Source organism: Pelobates fuscus, chromosome 12 (assembly GCF_036172605.1).
Source record: "Pelobates fuscus isolate aPelFus1 chromosome 12, aPelFus1.pri, whole genome shotgun sequence".
NCBI classification, from domain to species: domain Eukaryota; kingdom Metazoa; phylum Chordata; class Amphibia; order Anura; family Pelobatidae; genus Pelobates; species Pelobates fuscus.
The window spans coordinates 23,778,437-23,799,027 of record NC_086328.1 but is presented as its reverse complement, the minus strand read 5'-3'; the positions used below and the strand labels follow the sequence as shown (position 1 = coordinate 23,799,027).

At 43.7% G+C, this 20,591-nt stretch overlaps 1 protein-coding gene across 1 annotated transcript in view; it reads right to left on the bottom strand.

Moving 5' to 3' along the window:
- The window catches only part of TK2 (thymidine kinase 2), a 64,079-nt gene extending 45,554 nt beyond the window's left edge, over positions 1-18,525 (bottom strand). Inside the window, exon 1 of the mRNA XM_063438443.1 lies at positions 18,448-18,525. Within this exon, the coding sequence (XP_063294513.1) occupies positions 18,448-18,496 (49 nt within the window). The 5' untranslated portion in view covers positions 18,497-18,525. The remainder of the gene's footprint in view (positions 1-18,447) is intronic.
- Positions 18,526-20,591: the final 2,066 nt, after the last annotated feature.

Here is a 20,591-nt window from a genome sequence, read left to right as displayed (position 1 = left end):
AGTGTCTGTTTCCATGTCTCTGTGTGCCTAGTGTCTTAGTGTCCCCAAATGTTTCAGTGTCCCCATGTCTACCAGTGTCTGTGTCCCTAGTGTCTCAGTGTCCCCATTTCTCCCAGTTTCCCTAAATGTCTGTGTCTCCCAGTGTCCCCATGTCTCCCAGTTTCCCCGGTTCTCTGTGTCCCCATGTCTCTAGTGTCCCCGTCACCATGTCTCTAGTGTCCCCGGGTCTCACTGTGTCCCCAGTATCCTAGTGACATGGGGACACACTGAGACATTGGGAGAAATGGGGACACAGATACTGGGAAACTAGGGGACTGGGTGACATGGGGACACTGACACTGTGATACATAGGGACACTGAGACACTGGGTGACTTGCGACACTGAGAGACAGGGAGACACTGGGAGCAATCCATCTATACAGCAGAATCAAACTGTGAGTAGTTTGTTGGTGATTTTACAGAATTTTCTCTGATGTCACTCCTTGTGATTTACATCATGTGGTGTCACGCTTAACTAATTCATTATACAAATGATTAAGGCTGGTATATTTTTCCAAGAAAGGTGGCAACCTTAACTACTCTTCACATACTCTTGCTTAAAGGAGCACTATAGGGTCAGGAACACAATCATGTATTTCTGACCCTATTATGTTAAACCCACCACCCTGGCCTGTTCTTACCTCCCTAAATATAATAAAATATTACTTGTATTCAAGTCTGCAGCTGCTGGCTCTGCCTGTGAACAGACTGTCTGCTGACATCATCAGAAGTGGTGGTCTGAGCAAATTACAATACTTCCCCATAGGATTGGCTGAGGCTGTCAACTAGGCAGATCAGGGGCAGAGCTAGCACAAGTCCAACATAGCCCTGGCCAATCAGCATCTCATCATAAAGATAAATTGAATCAATGCATCTCTATGAGGAAAGTTCAGTGTCTGCATGCAGAGGGTGGAGACACTGAATGGCAGTGCTGCACACTAGGCAGTACTGCCCCAGGAAGCACCTCTAGCAGTCATCTAAGGAGCGGCCAGTGGAGTTATTTTCTCTGAAAACACAGTGTTTACTGCAAAAAGCTTGAATGGAATGATTCTACTTGCCAGAACAAATACAATAAGCTGTAGTTGTTCTGGTGACTATAGTGTCCCTTTATGTTTGGAAGCTTGAGAGGGATGTATGGGAATAAAACTTGTGTGGACTGGCTGACAATAAAATTAGTTTAGGTAATGCAGACGTTGGTCTCTCTAACACTGTGGCATGTCCCCTTTATTCTACACTCACCTTTTCTCTGTCTCAGACTATATACCAGGAACTTCTGCCTGCTAGTAAGAAGGTAAGGAGACTAGTGGACCAGCGAGTGCTAGGGTACAGTCCTAAGAAAGCATGGAGTGAGCGCATCATTAGACACATTTATGTCAAGCTCAGGGTGCTGCCTGCATAGTATGCCCTTAGTTGGACAGCCTGCAGGATTGGCGGGCAGCCTGACATGCATTCATGCCAGGCTGACCTTCCAATTCTTTGGACAAACATGCCCCCTTTCTGGGCATGTTCACCCCTTTTGGCAGGTCTGGTCACGTGATTCGTGCCAGTGGCACACCCTTTTACCGCGCCCATTGATTTCCTGCTTCACTGGACACTGCTGTTAGGGGGTATGGATTTACTTATAAGATGAACGCATAAATTAGAGGGAGATTAGCATAGAGTATGTGTTTTCTTATAGCTGCATCCTTTGAGTTTCCTTCCAGCACCATCTCCATCAGATACATGATGCTTGGGAGGTATGACTGTTTTAGTGTTTTTGGTCGATAAGATTCCGTAATTAGGCCCATCATAATTGTCAGCTCCAGGCCCACTGGGCTCTTAATCCGGCCCTGCACAGAGGCACTTGGCAGGTATATATTTTATTTTAGATTTTCTCAGAACAGTAGTAGGAAGGGCTCATAAATGTATTTGTTTCGGTAAGAAAAATCTACAATTTCAGAAGCCTTGCAATGCAAGTATACTGCGGGCATGAGTGTTCCAACAACGTGTAGAACAAGATGATCTAAAACAGACTCTCGGAAGAAGAGTCATCCACCCATTCTAATTGCTCTTTGTTTATTAAACAGCACTACTTTGTAAAACTTTATCTCAGAAGACATGAAGGATATTACATTAGCTCAACCCTATTTATTGTTTCTTTAATTTGAGGTTTTGTGCTTTTAAATGTGATCTTGTACACAACGCATAGCCCCCTTCTATTGGATTTTGGACAAAATTCAAAATAATTGATCTGCCCAGTCTGACTATTCCCTATACTGAAAAAGTGGCTTAATTTATTTTTGATCAGCCACAACAACAAACGTGTATTCCAGACACTATAGTGTTAAACTGACAATTTAGGTCCTCAACCCCTCTTAGAACGCAGTAAAATGGTGATTTTGCTCACCTTTTCTCCAGCGCCATGACGGTTTTGCTGTGGCTGGCCCCAGCCTCCATGGCTGAGATCATCAATCTTGAGGATTTTGGCAAATCTAATGCTTTCCCATAAAAAAGCATTCGGAGGCTATAGCGCATGTGCAAAAAAAAAAACACTGCGCTAATCAGCATCGCCTCATCGAGCTGTATTTAATCAATGCATTCCTATGGGCAGCGTTCAGCATCTACATGTGGAGCGTGGAGACACTGAATGTAGGTGCTGCTCACTGTGCAGCACTGACCCAGGAAGCTCCTCTAGTGGTTGTCTGAGTGACTGCCACTAGAGGTGTTACAAGGCAGCAATGTAAACACTAAATTTTCTCTTAAAAGGCAGCATTTACATTAAAATGCTTGTAGGGACAGGCTATAGACACAAGGACCACTACATTAAGCTGTAGTGGTTCTTGTGATTATAGTATACCTTTAAAACCACCATGCATTCCTATTTAAAAGGAACAGTCAGTTTTTTTGGGGTCAAATTTCTCCAGTCGTTTTTTGTTTTTTTGTCCTAATGTCCCTTTCTTCTTCTTAGAGTTTCATATGATCAGTGCGTACGAGTATATAACCGACGGACCCAGGAGGGACTGGGATGATCCAGAACCAGAAAGAGGATGTATCAAAGCACTGATTTTATAAAACTCTAGTGACCCATGGGTGTACAAGAAAGACCTCCTTGGTGACCTGGAATTAGGGACAGGTACCTTGGAAATCTGTGTTAGCCCGGGGTTTTTATAAGTAAATCCAGAAGGGCAAAGCAGAGAACAAAGTCATGAGGTCTGAAAGTCCAGGCAGGCAGTGAGGAAGCACAAGTGATAAAAAACAGTCTGAGTCCAAAAGGCAAGGAAGCCCTGGTAATGGCCCCTGTCTGTGAGAAGTGATACCCCTGGGGCCATTAGGACGTTGCATATGCCAGAGCCATATTGAAGCACACTTGTGGCACCAGTGACCACCCCATTCTGACCACCATGACAATAACAGAGTTTTACAGCTACAAAACAGTTATTCGCTATAATGTAAGCAGTTGTGACTTTAAAGTAAATTCAATGGGAGTTTTAGGCCGAAAGCGTTGAACTGGTAAAAATTCACCCAGAAAGCAAGCCAGTTTTCAGTTCAGCCTGAAATTTCACATTCACTTTGAATTCACATTTTATTGACTAACCCAGAAAAGTAATAAATCAAAGGGACACTATAGTCACCAAAACAACTTTAGCTTAATGAAGCAGTTTTGGTGTATAGATCGTGCCTCTGAGGTTTCACTGCTATTTAGAAGTGTATGCAGCACTAGTCACACGTCCCCTGGCTGTGACTGACACAGTCTGCATGAAAACAAAATGTTTTTCATTTTTAATCAGATGTAACTTACTTTAAAAAAAAAAAAAAAAAAAAAGACTCTCCTGTTTTGTAAATCGAAAGTTTAATTAAATGCAGGGTCTAGAAGGCTATTAACAGAGCAGGAGATCGGAAATTCTAAATTAAAGAGAATTTGCAATAAAGGAAGTGTAAACATTAGATGACTCTTTACAGGAAGTGTTTAGGAAGGCTGTGTAAGTCACATGCAGGGAGGTGTGCCAAAGGCTTCATAAAAAAAAGTAATTTAACTCCTACATGGCAGAGATTTGAGCAGAGAGACTGCAGGGGCATGATTTTGTTTTGGTGACTATAGTGTTCCTTTAACACGTGTGAATAAGAAAATTGGGTATTTTGTTGATTTACATTTTACCCTCTCCCCTGGTCATTTAAGAGTAAGAAGTTGCTGAAAGGCCATTTTATGCAACTACAATTCTTTATATAGAATTATTATATTATTCTTTATATAAAAGTATTATTTCTGATTATACCCGAAAGCTTTCTTATCGTCACCTTCAGGTTGTTATTTTTTTTTTTTTTTGTTCCAGATACCATCTTTCTATAGAACTTTGACATACGGTAATCTTTTGACATACATTTTTTTTTTCACCAATGTTGATGTTGAAATGTTTTTTTGTTTTTTTTTGCCATTACAGAACACACATTTTCCGTGCTTCTCTTTTAAGTGACACTTCAGTAACTATAACAACTAAAGACTGGCTGACAGTCGTCAAGTAATTCCTGGACAAGACAGAGCTCCTTGCTGGGGCAACATTCTTAAATTAAAAACCAACCTTCCAACTAGATCTATTGTGGTGGAATCTCGGTAAAAATAAATTTAGTAGGCCGAGATTACCACGTGGCATGTGTACGTGCATATGCTGACGTATCGATCAGTTGGTTGCACGAGGCAAGATACGATCAGTAGTGTACGGAGCATGTGCAAGAATACAGGATATAGTATTCCCCTCCTCCATTGTGCTGGACAAGCCATGCGGTCAAACAGGAAGTTAATTCTTATTTGTGTTGATTGGTTAAGAGAATGTGCGGGTGGAGCTTAATATGGGAGGAGTTATATGCCTATATAAGGAGCCTGCACTATTGTCCGGGGCTCAGAACTTGTGGTATTTTGGTGACGCTAGTCCCTCTGAGTCCCGATCGGTGATCCAATAAAGAATCTCTTCCTTCCTGAAGAAACCTGTGTCCATCTCTCTGTGCTTGGCTTCCGTCAGTTTCTCCGGTATCATTTGGTGCATTGGCCGGGAAACTCATCGTTCAACGGTAGCTGAGAGGCAGAGGCGTGAGACGGTCTATCTTTGCCCACGTTCTCTACGGCTGCACCCCTGAACTTCTGCGTGGACCTCCCTTCGTCTCGGCGCCACTGGTCTGTTGTCCAGGAGATCATCGGCCTCTACGTGAGAAGTGCTGGGGTGTCCCCGTCGATGAGTGTGAACTCAGGTTCAGGAACGAGGAGGTAAGACAACTGCTGTTTTAGACGGCAGGACCCACTAGGGGTATACCGATTGTGCGGTAGGCCCAAAGGGGTTTTGAATCTGTGTATCTGCCCCCTCTGTCGGAGGGAAGGAGCGAAGGCGCACCGCTCGATCGAACGCTCTTTAGTCAGACCGTTTGATTTGGTTAGTCAGGCGGGGTCCTGGTGTAAATAGCCCTAGCCGGACACCGGTGTCTTGTCTAGACTAGCGTTCTAGGGTGTATATTACGTTCGCTAGGTCGGAGGGACCGGGAGACTAAGCGGCGCCTGTGTAAATTCGGTTCGCTAGTTCTCATCCTATCTGGGCTAAGTGGGAAGGCGTGTAAATTTGGAACCCACTAGACTTTTGATAGTGCGACTAAGAGGCGCCTGTGTAAATTCGGTTCTCTAGCTCGCTATATATGTGGTGATTGGGCAGTGTGGCTAACCAAAACGGGTGTATATAGTTTTAGGTAGTCCATTCAAGGTACTGGCCAATAGTTTAGTTGGGAATTGTAAATGTGTTAACGATTGTTTTAGTAAAGTGTATATCTTGTTAGATAGCGCGAGCTCAGCCGTCTAGCGAGAGTGTTAATAGTGTGTTGCTGTATTATAGTGCACGGTACCATAACCCTGTATATTTACTGACACTGTATATAAGTACTAATCATTGTTGTCCATTGCATGTTTAACACCATAACCACTAATAATTGTATTGTGACCTTAACTTGTGCTTTGACCTATGCTAACCGTACTGTAACCGCTATTTGTAAAAGACGATGTTACTGGGGTGTGTTATAGACGGGTAATTCGTATATAGAGAATTATAGCGTGGGTGACTGTATAGTTACGCCAAAGGGCATAATATTGATTATATAGTGACTGGTGTAACAGCTGTGTGTGTACGGGAATTCCCTGAGTGTTTATTGTTATTGTGTACGTTTCACTTGGTAACCGTACCACGTGGTGCTGTTGCCAGAGGAAACGGGTGTGACTGTTGAATAGTACGCGTGTATAGTATTCGTTGTCGACGACGTTCCGTTGTTAAGTATGGGTGCGTCGCAGTCAACGATTCCGGATCCCTTAGGTAGTATGGTGAAGAATTTTAAAAAGGGATTCAAAACTTGTGATTTTGGGGTTAAGATGTCTCCTGTGCGTTTAGTTACTTTGTGCACTAGGGAGTGGCCTACTTTGGTTGCGGCATGGCCGCCACGTGGCAGTTTGGATCTAACTCTGGTACAGCGCTTACACGTGGCTGTATCAGGTAGGCCTGAACTTTACGGCCAGTTTCCTTATATTGACTGTTGGAGACAGGCCGTAAATGACTCGCCAAAATGGCTCCAGACATGCCACGAGGAGCAGTGTCGCCTCATGGTAGCTAGGACTTGTTCGTCCACTAGGACTGGTGTTAGGCCCATTTTGGACACGCCCCCTGAGTCCGAGATCCCTTTGCCGCCCCCTTACTTTCCGTTAAGAAGAAGTGACGCAAACGCAGGAAGTCCTGCAGCCCTCCCCTCATTACCCCCATCCACTTCCGCTTCCTCCTCCAGTACAGGATCCACCCCCCCTCGTACTAAATCTCCCCTTCCGGAACCAGAACCCACCCCCATTAGAAACGAATATCCTGATTTGGCGCCACTTCAGACTTCCGGTCAAGCTTCATCTAGCTCGGCTCGAAGTGTTTTATTTACGACCTTTTCCCAAAACCAACCTCCCACATCCCCATACCCTATCTCTCCCCGACCGGAACCCATGACTGACGCCTCTCTACGTAGCCCCATCCAAACCCGACAGTTGACTGGTGCCCAACAATTAAAGCACTATCAGATGCCTCTTCGTCTGAATCCCGGGTCAGCTTATATCGATGCCGCAGGTCAAATGGCACACGCTGACCCAGTCTTCGTATATGTCCCATTTACCACAACCGATCTTTTAAACTGGAAGACCCATAATTCCTCGTATACTGAGAAACCACAAGCTATGACTGATCTGTTCACCTCAATAGTACAGACGCATAATCCGACATGGGCTGATTGCCAGCAGTTACTAATGACTTTATTTAACAATGAGGAAAGGACAAGAATAAATCAAGCAGCCATAAAAGCACTAGAGGATAGAGCCCGTGTTTTGAACCAAGCTAATCCAGCAGCATGGGCCGCAACACATTATCCCAACACTGATCCCGATTGGAACGTAAATGGTGCTGATATGGTTCAACTCAGAGCCTATAGAGACGCTATAATTGCTGGCATGAAAGCAGGAGGAAAGAAAGCCATTAACATGTCGAAGACAGTTGAGGTGATCCAGAAAAGCGATGAAGCGCCCAGTGTCTTTTATGACCGATTATTGGAGGCATACCGCTTGTATACCCCCTTTAATCCGGAAGACGCAGACAATTCCCGAATGGTTAACTCCGCCTTTGTCAGCCAAGCATACGGGGATATTAAGCGCAAGCTACAAAAGTTAGAAGGGTTTGCAGGTATGTCCATCACCCAACTAATGGAGGTAGCAAATAAGGTCTATATGAACAGGGATACAGAAAGTAAGAAAGAGGAAGAGCGCAAGATGCGTAAAAAGGCTGATATGCTAGCGGTAGCGATCGCAGGCGTAGATAAACGGGGCCCAGATAGAGGCAATAATAGATGGAGTAGGGAGCCTTTGAGTAGGGATCAATGCGCGTATTGCAAGGAAGAAGGGCATTGGAGGAACGAATGTCCGCAAAGAGAGCAGTACGAGAGAGACCAACCCAGGGCAGGCTACGGAAACTTTAGAGGCAGAGCGAGAGGTAGAGGAGGCCCCGGAGGGAGTAATGGTTATAGAGGGAGTAATGGGAACAGAGGAAGTGTTAGGGAAGACAGGTATATTCCAGCAGCGCAAAGGTCCCGCGATAGAGAAGGTAGGGACTTTGTAGGATTGGCTGACACGGTCATGGAGGACTATTGATACCGACCGGGCTCCATCCCCCTTGGTCAAGCGGAGCCTATGGTCGATGTATCAATAGGGGGAAAAAGGAGTGCGTTCATGATCGACACTGGTGCTGAACATTCAGTGGTGACTAATCTAGTTGCTCCTCCATCTGGAAGGACTATTACTGTGATAGGAGCAACTGGAAGAAGTGCTGAAAAACCGGTTCTTAAAAGTCGACTCTGTACATTGGGAGGCCACGTAGTAAAACACCAATTCCTTTATATGCCTGAATGTCCAGTCCAATTGCTGGGACGTGATATGCTATCAAAATTACAAGCGCAGATTACGTTCCTACCAAATGGAACAACATCCTTAAAGTTTAATGGACCTTCAGGTATTATGACTTTATCCGTACCAAAGGAAGAAGAGTGGCGACTTTATACAGTGTTGACTAGCCAAAACCCTAGGAGTGATGAGACATTGTTTAACATACCAGGAGTTTGGGCAGAGAACAACCCACCAGGACTGGCCCGCAATATTCCACCTATAAAAATTGAACTGAAACTTGGGGTTTATCCAGTGAGCCTAAGACAATACCACATCCCACAGAAGGCTAAGAAGAACATCCAATCCTATCTGGATAAGTTCATACGGTATGGTATCCTAAAATTCTGTACTTCCCCCTGGAACACCCCATTGCTGCCTGTTCAAAAGCCCGGTACAGATGAGTATCGACCTGTGCAGGACTTGAGAGCAGTCAATGATGCGGTTGTTAGTATACATCCAGTTGTACCCAATCCATATAACCTGCTTGCTTTAATTCCGGGCGGGGCTACTTACTTCACAGTCTTAGATCTCAAAGATGCCTTCTTTTGCCTCCGAATTGCCGCAGAAAGTCAATGTATTTTCGCTTTCCAATGGGAGAACGCTGTAACGGGCTCAAAACGCCAAATGACTTGGACAAGACTGCCCCAAGGGTTTAAAAATTCACCTACCCTATTTGGTTCAGCTCTAAGTCAAGATCTACTGGATTTCGAGTCTATCCCAGGAGAATGTGTATTGTTACAATATGTAGATGACTTGTTGATAGCAGCAGTTACAAAAGAAAAATGTCAGCAAGCAACGCACGATCTACTACATATTCTCTGGAAGGCAGGATACAAGGTGTCCAGGAGGAAGGCTCAGTTGTGTTTGCCAACTGTCAAGTATCTGGGATTCCATATCTCTGAAGGTCAAAGGATTATGGGGCCAGAGAGAAAAGAAGCTGTCTGCCAAATACCAATACCCAAGAATAGAAGACAAGTGCGAGAATTCTTGGGGGCAGCAGGCTTCTGTAGGATATGGATTCCCAGCTATGCGATACTGGCAAAACCTCTGTACGCAGCCATCAAAGGTACAGAGCACGACCCCTTCTTATGGACCCAAGAACAGCAAACGGCATTTGAAGATGTGAAGAAGGCTTTGATGAGTGCCCCAGCATTAGGTCTACCTGATCACACACGACCATTCTACTTATATGTACACGAGCAAAGAAGAATGGCTGTGGGAGTATTGACACAGTACTTGGGATCATGGCAAAGACCTGTTGCCTACATGTCTAAGCAACTGGATGCAGTGGCCAGCGGACTTCCACCTTGTCTAAGAGCCGTAGCTGCAGCCGCCCTGCTAGTAGCTGAAGCCGATAAACTCACTCTGGGTCAAGAACTTTATGTACGAGTCCCACATGCAGTACAGACGTTGTTGGATTACAAAGGAAATCATTGGTTTAGTAACAGCCGTATGACCAAGTATCAAGCAATGTTGTGTGAAAACCCAAGAGTGCATTTAGAGACTGTAAACACCTTAAATCCAGCTACCCTTTTGCCGCAACCTACTGAAAGTCAACATGATTGTTTGGAAGTAATGGATGAAGTATTTTCAAGTAGACCAGATCTTCGTGATTTTCCCATCCAGAACCCCGATGTTCAATATTATACCGACGGCAGTAGTTATGTGAAAGAAGGGATCCGCTATGCAGGATATGCAGTAACAACAATAGACAAGGTGATAGAAGCTCGGCCACTGGCGAAAGGAACATCAGCACAAAAGGCAGAATTAATAGCACTAACACGAGCGTTACAATTGGCTGAAGGTTTAAGAGTGAATATCTATACGGACTCTAAGTATGCGTTCTTAACCACTCATGCCCACGGAGCTTTGTATAAAGAAAGAGGACTACTGAATTCAGAAGGCAAAGAAATCAAATACGCAGCCGAAATCCTACAACTATTGGAAGCAGTGTGGGAGCCGAAAGAAGTCGGTATCATACATTGTCGAGCGCATCTGAGAGGAGATGGTGATGTAACCAAGGGAAATCGGATGGCAGATAGTGCAGCTAAGCGTGCTGCTGAATCAGGAAGACAGGAGTATGTGGGGCATATAGCTGCTCTTATACCAACTCCACTGTCCCAATGGACTCCAGTTTATACAGCTCAAGAAGAGGAGTGGTTAAAGACTGAACCGGGAAAGTATTTGGAGAACAAGTGGTATCAGCTAGAAGATGGAAGAATAGTCATACCAGCATCACTAGCGGTAGAAATTGTCCAAAATTATCACAACGGGACACATTCTGGGAGAGACAGTACTGAAGAATCTCTCAGGAAACATTTCTACATACCAAGATTGTCCAACTTGACTCAGGCCATTGTACGCAGATGTGTAACGTGTGCTAAGAATAATGCAAGACAAGGACCAGTAAAGCCACCAGGAGTCCAGTTTATGGGGGGACTCCCCATGTCCGATCTACAAATAGACTTTACAGTAATGCCTAAATCGGGTGGACATCGTTACCTGTTGGTAATTGTGTGCACCTATTCAGGCTGGGTAGAAGCATGTCCTACTCGTACAGAGAAAGCAGGAGAAGTTGTAAGATTCCTGCTACGAGAAATAATACCCCGATATGGACTACCCTGTTCTATAGGATCGGACAATGGTCCAGCTTTTGTTCACCAGTGCCTACAACAACTGACTCATATGCTTGGTATAAAGTGGAGGCTTCATACTGCATATAGACCCCAGAGTTCTGGTAAGGTAGAGAGAATGAATAGAACTATTAAGAACCAGTTGGCTAAAATGTGTCAGGAAACCCAACTTAAGTGGAACGTTCTCTTACCCATAGCTCTATTGCGAATCCGCAGTACCCCTACCAGAAGGATGGGCCTCTCTCCTTTTGAAATTATGTATGGGCGACCACCTCCCGTACTTGGTAACTTAAGGGGGGATTTGAGTCAGTTGGGAGAAGGAATTACCCGGCAGCAGGTTGTAGAGTTGGGTAAGACTATGGAGGAGGTACAGAAATGGGTACAAGATAGATTACCTGTGAATATTTATCCCCCTGTTCATAGTTATCATCCAGGAGACCAAGTGTGGATTAAAGAGTGGAATAATGTACCGTTAGGGCCCAAGTGGAGAGGTCCTTATGTTGTTCTTTTGTCTACCCCTACAGCGATAAAAGTAGCCGAAGTAACTCCGTGGATACATCACTCCAGGGTTAAACCAGCAGCAGTCGATTCTTGGCAAGTTACAGCAGATCCAGAGAATCCCTGCAAGATCCGGTTGAAACGCACTACTCAGTCGGAGTAACGAGGAATTATTGTGGATTACAAATTTTATTGTTACAGGTGTGAGTGAGAAGGCCATAATAAAGCCTGTCCGCTTACCAACACATAGTGTATAAGCCAGGAAAGTCTCGAAGGGACACCTGTGAAGACGAGCAGAACTCCATTCCCTGCAGCCCTCACATCCTGGAAGCTGAGGTTCCATCGCACGGACGAAGACTGAGGATGACGGCGAAAGATGTGCTTTTGATTGTGTTTATTTACATGTGTTTTTATATTCAGGAAGGTAGAGGTACCGACACTCCTAGCTGTGAGGTATGCATTAAGACTACGAGAACAGGTAACCATATTTCCCAAACCCTAATTTGGCATTCACAATACGAATGTAAAGGAGAGGTATCAAGATGTAGATACCTAAATATAGACTATAGTGTGTGCCATTTAGGAGTAGGAGAACCTAAGTGCTTCAGTCCAGAGTATCAACCTCGTACAATTTGGTTGACTCTCAGGAATGGAGATCCTCAGGGGACCCTAATTAATAAGACGGTGTTAGAATCCGTATATTCTTCGGGTGTTCTGTTATTTGATGCATGTAAGGCGATATCAAGTGGTAGAAAACCGTGGAATGTATGTGGGGATCTTAGATGGGAGAGGACGTATGGGTCTAATGATAAATATATTTGTCCCAGTAGTAAAAATAAATATGTAAGTCCTAGATGCCCAAATAAAGACTATAACTTTTGCCCATATTGGTCTTGTGTGGGGTGGGCGACTTGGGGACAGACAGTAGATAAAGACATGATAGTGACTAAGTTGCCGACTAGCCCTTATTGTAAGTCTATGGAATGCAACCCAGTCCATATACTTATTAATAACCCCGACAAGTTCCTAGATAAGTATGGAAATTTATTTCGGTTTCAGATATACGGGACGGGTTTAGATCCTGGGACATTATTGTTTATAGGAATAGAGACTGATACGGTATCCTCCCAGACTCATCAAGTATACCATTCCTTTTATGAAGAGATGAGTATAGATAATAAGATCCCCCATAACGCTAAAAACCTGTTCATTGACCTAGCTGAAAGTATTGCCGGTAGTCTTAATGTTACCAACTGCTATGTGTGTGGAGGTACTAACATGGGAGACCAATGGCCTTGGGAAGCAAAGGAGGTAATGTCCGGTTCTGAGGCAGTTGACCAACTAATATCTACACAAGCCGATTATCATTTGAGTGTTAGAGGTAAATCTGAGTGGAGATTAAAGACCTCCATCATAGGTTATGTTTGCATAGCAAGGAAAGGAATAATGTATAATACTTCTGTAGGAGAATTAACTTGTCTAGGGCAAAAAGCTTATGATGATGATACTAAAAATACAACTTGGTGGTCGGCTTCAAATGTCTCAGAACCATCTAACCCGTTTGCTAGATATGCCAGTTTAAAGGATGTGTGGTTTGATTTATCCATCACATCTACCTGGAGAGCCCCAGCAAATTTGTACTGGATCTGTGGTAAGAAAGCCTATTCGGAGTTGCCACAGGACTGGGAAGGGGCATGTGTGTTGGGTATGCTCAAACCATCCTTCTTCTTGTTACCGATTGAAACAGGTGAGACTTTAGGTGTTAAAGTGTATGATGTGAATCATAGGAAGAAAAGGGGACCCTTAGAGATAGGCACCTGGGAAGATAATGAATGGCCTCCCCAGCGTATCATAGATTATTATGGGCCAGCCACGTGGGCAGAAGATGGTACCTTTGGTTATAGAACCCCTATTTATATGCTCAACCGCATTATAAGATTACAGGCGGTGGTTGAGATTATCACTAATGAAACATCACAAGCGCTCAATCTCCTAGTGAAACATAATACCAGGATGAGGACAGCAGTATACCAGAATAGATTAGCCTTGGATTACCTTTTGGCAGTAGAGGGAGGTGTATGTGGGAAGTTTAACCTAAGCAATTGCTGTCTTCAAATAGATGACGAAGGGCAAGCAATAGCTGAGCTTACTAGCCATATGGTTAAACTAGCGCATGTGCCTACTCAGGTATGGAAAGGGTACAATCCAAGTAGTTGGTTTGGTAGCTGGTATGAGTGGTTTGGAGGGCTTAAGGCAGTGGTAGGTGGAGTCCTACTGATTTTACTGTTGTGTCTACTCCTACCGTGTCTTATACCCTTAGTAGTTAGGTCTGTGCAAAGCCTGATAGGAAGTATAGCAGAGAGGAAGGCTGCTGCACAGATAATGGCGATATATAAGTATAAGGCTCTAGATCAAGGAGAACCAATGCAGGAAGATGAGTGTTAAAAGATTCACATCATAAGATAAGTCTGGTCTGGTTCAAGGTAACTTGCGGTGTAAGCAAAACTAAGGTTATGTGATGCCTCAAGTAATTGTAAAATATCAAGAGGCATCAAAGGGGGGAATGTGGTGGAATCTCGGTAAAAATAAATTTAGTAGGCCGAGATTACCACGTGGCATGTGTACGTGCATATGCTGACGTATCGATCAGTTGGTTGCACGAGGCAAGATACGATCAGTAGTGTACGGAGCATGTGCAAGAATACAGGATATAGTATTCCCCTCCTCCATTGTGCTGGACAAGCCATGCGGTCAAACAGGAAGTTAATTCTTATTTGTGTTGATTGGTTAAGAGAATGTGCGGGTGGAGCTTAATATGGGAGGAGTTATATGCCTATATAAGGAGCCTGCACTATTGTCCGGGGCTCAGAACTTGTGGTATTTTGGTGACGCTAGTCCCTCTGAGTCCCGATCGGTGATCCAATAAAGAATCTCTTCCTTCCTGAAGAAACCTGTGTCCATCTCTCTGTGCTTGGCTTCCGTCAGTTTCTCCGGTATCACTATGACATACGAACTTTAAAACGTCAATCAAATTATTAAAAATAGATGTAGGAACAACCTTCCACCTGTTTGAATGTGTGCTGTGTATGTGGCCAGTAGTTAGCTTTTTAATGGCTTGGAAAACATTATGGAAACTATAGTGCCATATCAGCTGGGCAGATACCTGTTGGCTACTACTGTGTTCTGTATGAAGCCACCATGTTGTATTTATGTCTTGCACATGCTGCAGTCTGTGGATCTGTCTGCTTCTTGTAACAGCCTTTCGCAAAATCACATAACTGTTCTTCTGCTATAAATCCTGGGAAATAATTTTATATTTGCATCTTATTTTTTGCCTACTTTTAATACTGTATTTGTTTTTAAAGGTAAAAAAATGGGGATCGACTGGTTTGAAGTTTCGTTTAAGGCATGGCCCACAAGGACCATCTTTGCGGCCCGGTGAGCCATGAGTACATGCTGGTGTTAGAGTAGAGTAGGCACCTGCTTTCAACCACACTGCAGGTGCCTACTCTGCTAACACTTACCCGGCTGGGGAGGAGGGCCAGCGAGGGAGCTCAGCCTTCCTGCTACTCACTGCTCCCTCACGTGCACTGACTGAATATGACGTCATATTCCAGCACCCGGCATCACTAAACCGCGCAAGGGAGCAGTGAGGAGCAGATAGAAGGACCCCAGGGAGAGGCCCCACATCGGCTCCATAAGGTAAGGAGCAATAAAAAAGTATGTGTGTGCAAGAATGTGTGTGTGTGTGTCTGTCAGTGAGCGTGTGTGTCTGTCAGCGTGTGTGTGTGTGTCTGTCAGCGTGTGTGTGTGTGTGTGTGTGTCTGTCAGCGAGTGTGTGTGTGTCTGTCAGCGAGTGTGTGTGTGTCTGTCAGCGAGTGTGTGTGTCTGTCAGCGAGTGTGTGTGTCTGTCAGCGAGTGTGTGTCTGTCTGCGAGTGTGTGTCTGTTTGTCTGTCAGTCTGTGTTTGTCTGTCTGTCTGTCAGTCTGTGTGTGTCTATCTGTCAGTCTGTGTGTGTGTGTCTGTCTGTCAGTCTGTGTGTGTGTCAGCGGGAGGATCAGATTTGGCACAGGGTGATGTGGTTTAGTAGAGGGGGAATGCTGTTTTTATATATATATATATATATATATATATATATATATATATATAGTGCTTTTTAAGTTTCTATGAAAATTTACGGTATTTTTTTTTGCGGCCCACATAAACGTAAACCTTGTTTATGTGTCCCGATCCAGACTTTGAGTTTAAAAAAGCTTGGTTTAAAGCAATCAGATCAGGGTGCCAAGCTCAAACCCCATATTGTTTTGATCAAATGGGACCGAGGTGTGCCCCTGACCCTAAAATGAAACTAAATTACTAGTGCTGTTTTGATAAGGGTTTAGTGGATGTAGTAGCTTTACAAAGTCATCATTTTTTTATACATCAGTAATTAAGCTGAATAGGGAATTGCAAAATGTATGTCAGAATAGCTGAGCTATGTCATCTATTTTAACCTTGAATTTAAATCTTACTTTAAATTACTGATAACTCACACTTTTATGAATAATTTTTTCAAATTTCCGGTAACTACAATTATACTTTCACAATGAAAGTCTATTCATGCATTTGCAGAAGTGTTGATTCCTGTGTGATTCAGCTTGGAACTAAATCTGTCAGCATTAGGGACTTTTTAATCATTTGCCCAATACAATTTAGCAAAAGTATTTATTTGCTTATTTGATGCACCCCATGCAAAAGGAAACTCAAGGTGTAAATGAATGGATACCACATCGTTTCATTGAAATGACTCAGCCAATGTCACCTGCTTTAAAACAGAGATGCTGTATAAGCCTTTCATGCTGAATCACATCTCCTGTATCATGCACACGGGGGACACTCGGATCCCTTAAGGAGTGGTCCGCCACAGTAAGTAACTAGAACACACTATTAAAGGAACACTACACTAATCAGCCACAACATCAAAACTGCCTACCTAATATCATATAGATCCACTTCTGCTGCCAAAACAGCTCTGATGCATCAAGACATTGGCTCCAAAAGACCTCTTAGCAAGTCCTGTGGCATGCTCCATAAGACATTAGCAGCAGGTCCTTTAAGTCCTGCAAGTTACGAGGTGGGGACTCCATCAATCACATTTGTTGTTCCAGCACGTCCCACAGATGCTCAATCGGATTGAGAGATGTGGAATTTGGAGGCCAAGGCAACACCTTGACCTCTTTGTCACGTACTTCAAATAATTCCTGAACAATTTTGCAGTGTGGCAGTGTGCATTATCCTGCTGGAAGAGGCCACTGCCATCAGGGAACATGATTGCCATGAAAGGGTGTACATGGTCTGCAGCAATCTCTAGACAGGGGGTGCATGTTAAATTAACATCCGCATCAATGCCAGGATCCAGGTTTCCTAGCAGAACATTGCCCAGAGTAGAACACTGCCTCCTCCAGCCTGCCTTCTTTCCATAGTGCACCCTGCTACCATCTCTTCCTCAGGTAAATTATGTACAGGCACCCACCTGTTCTACTTGATCTAAAAGAAAACGTGATTCATCAGACCAGGCAACCTTTCCCATTGCTTCATGGCCCAGTTCTGATGCTCACGTCCCCATTGAAGTTGCTTTTGGCAATCGACAGGGGCACGCCAACTGGTTTGTGTCTATACAGTCCAATACACCGCAAACTGCAGTGTGTGTTCTGTCACTTTTCTATCATGGCCAACATAAATTTTTCGAGCAATTTCAGCTACAGTCTTCTGTGTGATAGGACCAGATAGACTAGGCTTCACTTCCCTTATGCATCAATGACCCTTGGGCCATTTTGGAGATGCTCTGACGCAGTCATTCTGTCAAAGTCACTAATTTTTCTAATTTTTCCTGTTTATAACAATTATAATTTGAGAACTGACTGTTCACTTGCTGCCTCATATATCCCACCCATTGAGAGGACCATTGTAACAATATATAATCAGTTATTCACTTCATCTGTCAGTGGCTTTAATGTTGTATCTGATCAATATATAGCATTAGGAACACAGACTAGGCCAGATTTACCATCCACTTTCACCCATTAAATATTGGTGTGTATATATATATATATATATATATATATATATATACACACCAATATTTAATGGGTGAAAGTGGCTAGTTTGGGGTAAAGTTAAATGATGAATGTGACTAGGTGGGGGATTAGATGATATGCTGGGTAGAGCTGGGAGAAGGTGAGTGTGTATATGGGTGGGGAGGCTGCTTGTGGGGCAAAGGCGTAACTAGAAACCACGGGGCCCCGGTGCATGAATTACCTTGAGGTCCTCCCATGTGTCAATCCCCCCCATCCTTACATGTGTCAATCTTCTCCCCGTCCCTCTGTGTCAGTCTCGCCCCCCTTTACCTCCATGTGTCAATTCCACCCCCCAGTCCCTCCATGTGTCAATTTCCTCCTATGTCCTTCCATGTGTCAATCACCCCCCCCCCCCCCCATCCCTCCATGGGTTAATCTCCCCCCTGTCCCTCCAGTGTCAATCTACCTCCACCCCTTCAAAGTTAATCTACAACCCCCATCCCCCCAGTGTCTATCTACCCCCCCAGTGTTAATCCCCCCCATTCCTCCAGTTTCAAGCCCCCCCTCTGTCCCTCCATGTGTCTTTCCCCCATTCCCCTCTGTACCTGCTCTCCTGTAGCGTGGCAGAGCGGGGTGCGGTACCCAGTCTGACAGTAAGTGCTCTCTCATATGTGTATTCCTAACGCTCTAGTGTCCTGTAGCTGTTAAATTTACCACCACATCCACCAAGTACATTAAAAGATAGTTAACTTACCTTTTCCCTGATGCCGTGGTGCTCTGTCCGCAGCTGCTCCAAGCTCCATGGCTGAGATTATTGAGTGTAGCCCTGGTGCCAAATCTCCCACCACAATAATAAAATATATATCGTAAAAGAGCACTCACAGGACTTACTGCAACAGCCTTTTGCAAGCTTGCATACAAATGACCAATGTTTCAGTGCTTTTCTTAAAATGTTATCAGGACAATGTGAACAAGGATACAAATAGCTATATAAAGCTGCAAAAACATTCAAAAAGTAGGTGTGAGTGAAACGAGAGAGTGACGTAAAGCATTCTTGTGAAAGTGAAACCTAGATTGCTGAGGCAGTTGCTAGGAAACCACCACCAAGCCTAAATGTAAAACAAAGTAAACGAAAGTATGAAAACAAAGTATTTGTAAAGAAGATATAGTAACATAGGTCACCGCACAGTAACGTCACTGAGTATACGGGGCAAGGTGTGCCACTGAAACAGAAGATTAGTAGTGCATACGTACATATGTACAAAAAGACCACAATCTGCAAAAACACAAACCTACAAACACACATAAAAAATAAGATGAATTAATCCAAACTGCATAATAATAAACATCGGCAAAGATTAGCGACCCACTCCATATGGCCAGACAATGGGAAGTCCAGAGTGGGCCATGTGTAATATGAGCCTAAATTGGCGTAAGTCTAAGAAGCAATTTGGAGGTCTCTTTCATTAAGACCCATTGGGACACAGTGTCTAAAGTAAATTTCTAATAAAACTCAGTTTCAGTAGAGTCTTACAACGATCGTGTGGGTTCAGATACATGATAAATTTCCACAAATCCCAGGAAGGGTAGGCTGGGGTATGGTCTGCTTATAGGAAATGCCTAGCTACAGGTTTGTCTGACTGCCCATCCTGGTAGGCTATCCTGATCGAGGACCAATGTCCCCTTATTCTTTTTTGTACTTCTGTGTTGGCTTTGACAATATAGGTCATACCATGTGGGCATTGGAGTTTATAGATCACAAATGCCATGGTACATGTAATCCTATGTTTGATCTTGTATGTCCTGCCAGTGTGTGGGTTGGTAAAGGTTTCAGCCAGATTCATGTGCCCACAGATCACACATCCTAGGCATCGATAACTGCTTGGGTTGGTAGGTTATTCAGAAGTTTTGTTCATACAAGAATTGACCATATAGTCACTAAGGTTCGGGCCTCTCGTATATATGAGGGGTCAGAGCCTTCCGTGGAATTTGTGGCACAAGTATTGACCCATACAATTATTTAATGTTTTCAAATTACATCTTAAACTCTTTTCATGTGTATTTGCAGATTCTGATCTTGTACATATTTACATACGCAGCTCTTACCTTCAGTTTCACTGCCATACCCTGTGCTTTACATGTGCTGTATACTCGGTGACGTTACTGGGGTTTGCGTTATCTTGTTACTATGTATCCTCTGGACATAACATAGGTAGATACTTTGCTTTCATCCTTTTGGACACTTTGTTTTTTACATTGAGGCTTGGTAGTGGTTTCCTAGCAACCGCCTCAACAATCTAGGTCTCACTCACACACCCTTTTATTATTATTATTATTATTATTTTTATTAATATTGCCATTTATACAGCGCCAACAGATTCCTTAGCTCTTTCTGAATGTTTTTGCGCCTTTTATATAGATTTTTATGAGTGCTCACCAACAATGTATTTTATTATTGTGGACAGAGATTTTGCACTCAACTAGTACCGACATATGCGGGGCTCCAGTTATTTGTATGTGTGTGTATGTGTGTGTGTGTATATATATATATATATATATATATATATATATACAGTCAGGTCCATTGAATAATCGATGCATCTCTATGGGGAAAGTTTAGTGTCTCAATGCAGTGCTTGGAGACACTGAACATCAGTACTGCACTGACCCGGGAAGCACCTCTAGTGGGCGTCTGAGGAGTGACCACTAGAGGTGTTCCTAGGCAGCGATATAATCATTGTGTTTTCTCTGAAAAGGCAGTCTTTACAGCAAAAATCATGCAGGGACACAATATAGACACCAGAACAACTTCCATTAAGCTGTAGTTGTTCTGGTGACTATAGTGTCCCTTTAACGTTTAAAAAAAAAAAATAATTTAAATGATGTTTCAGGTTATCC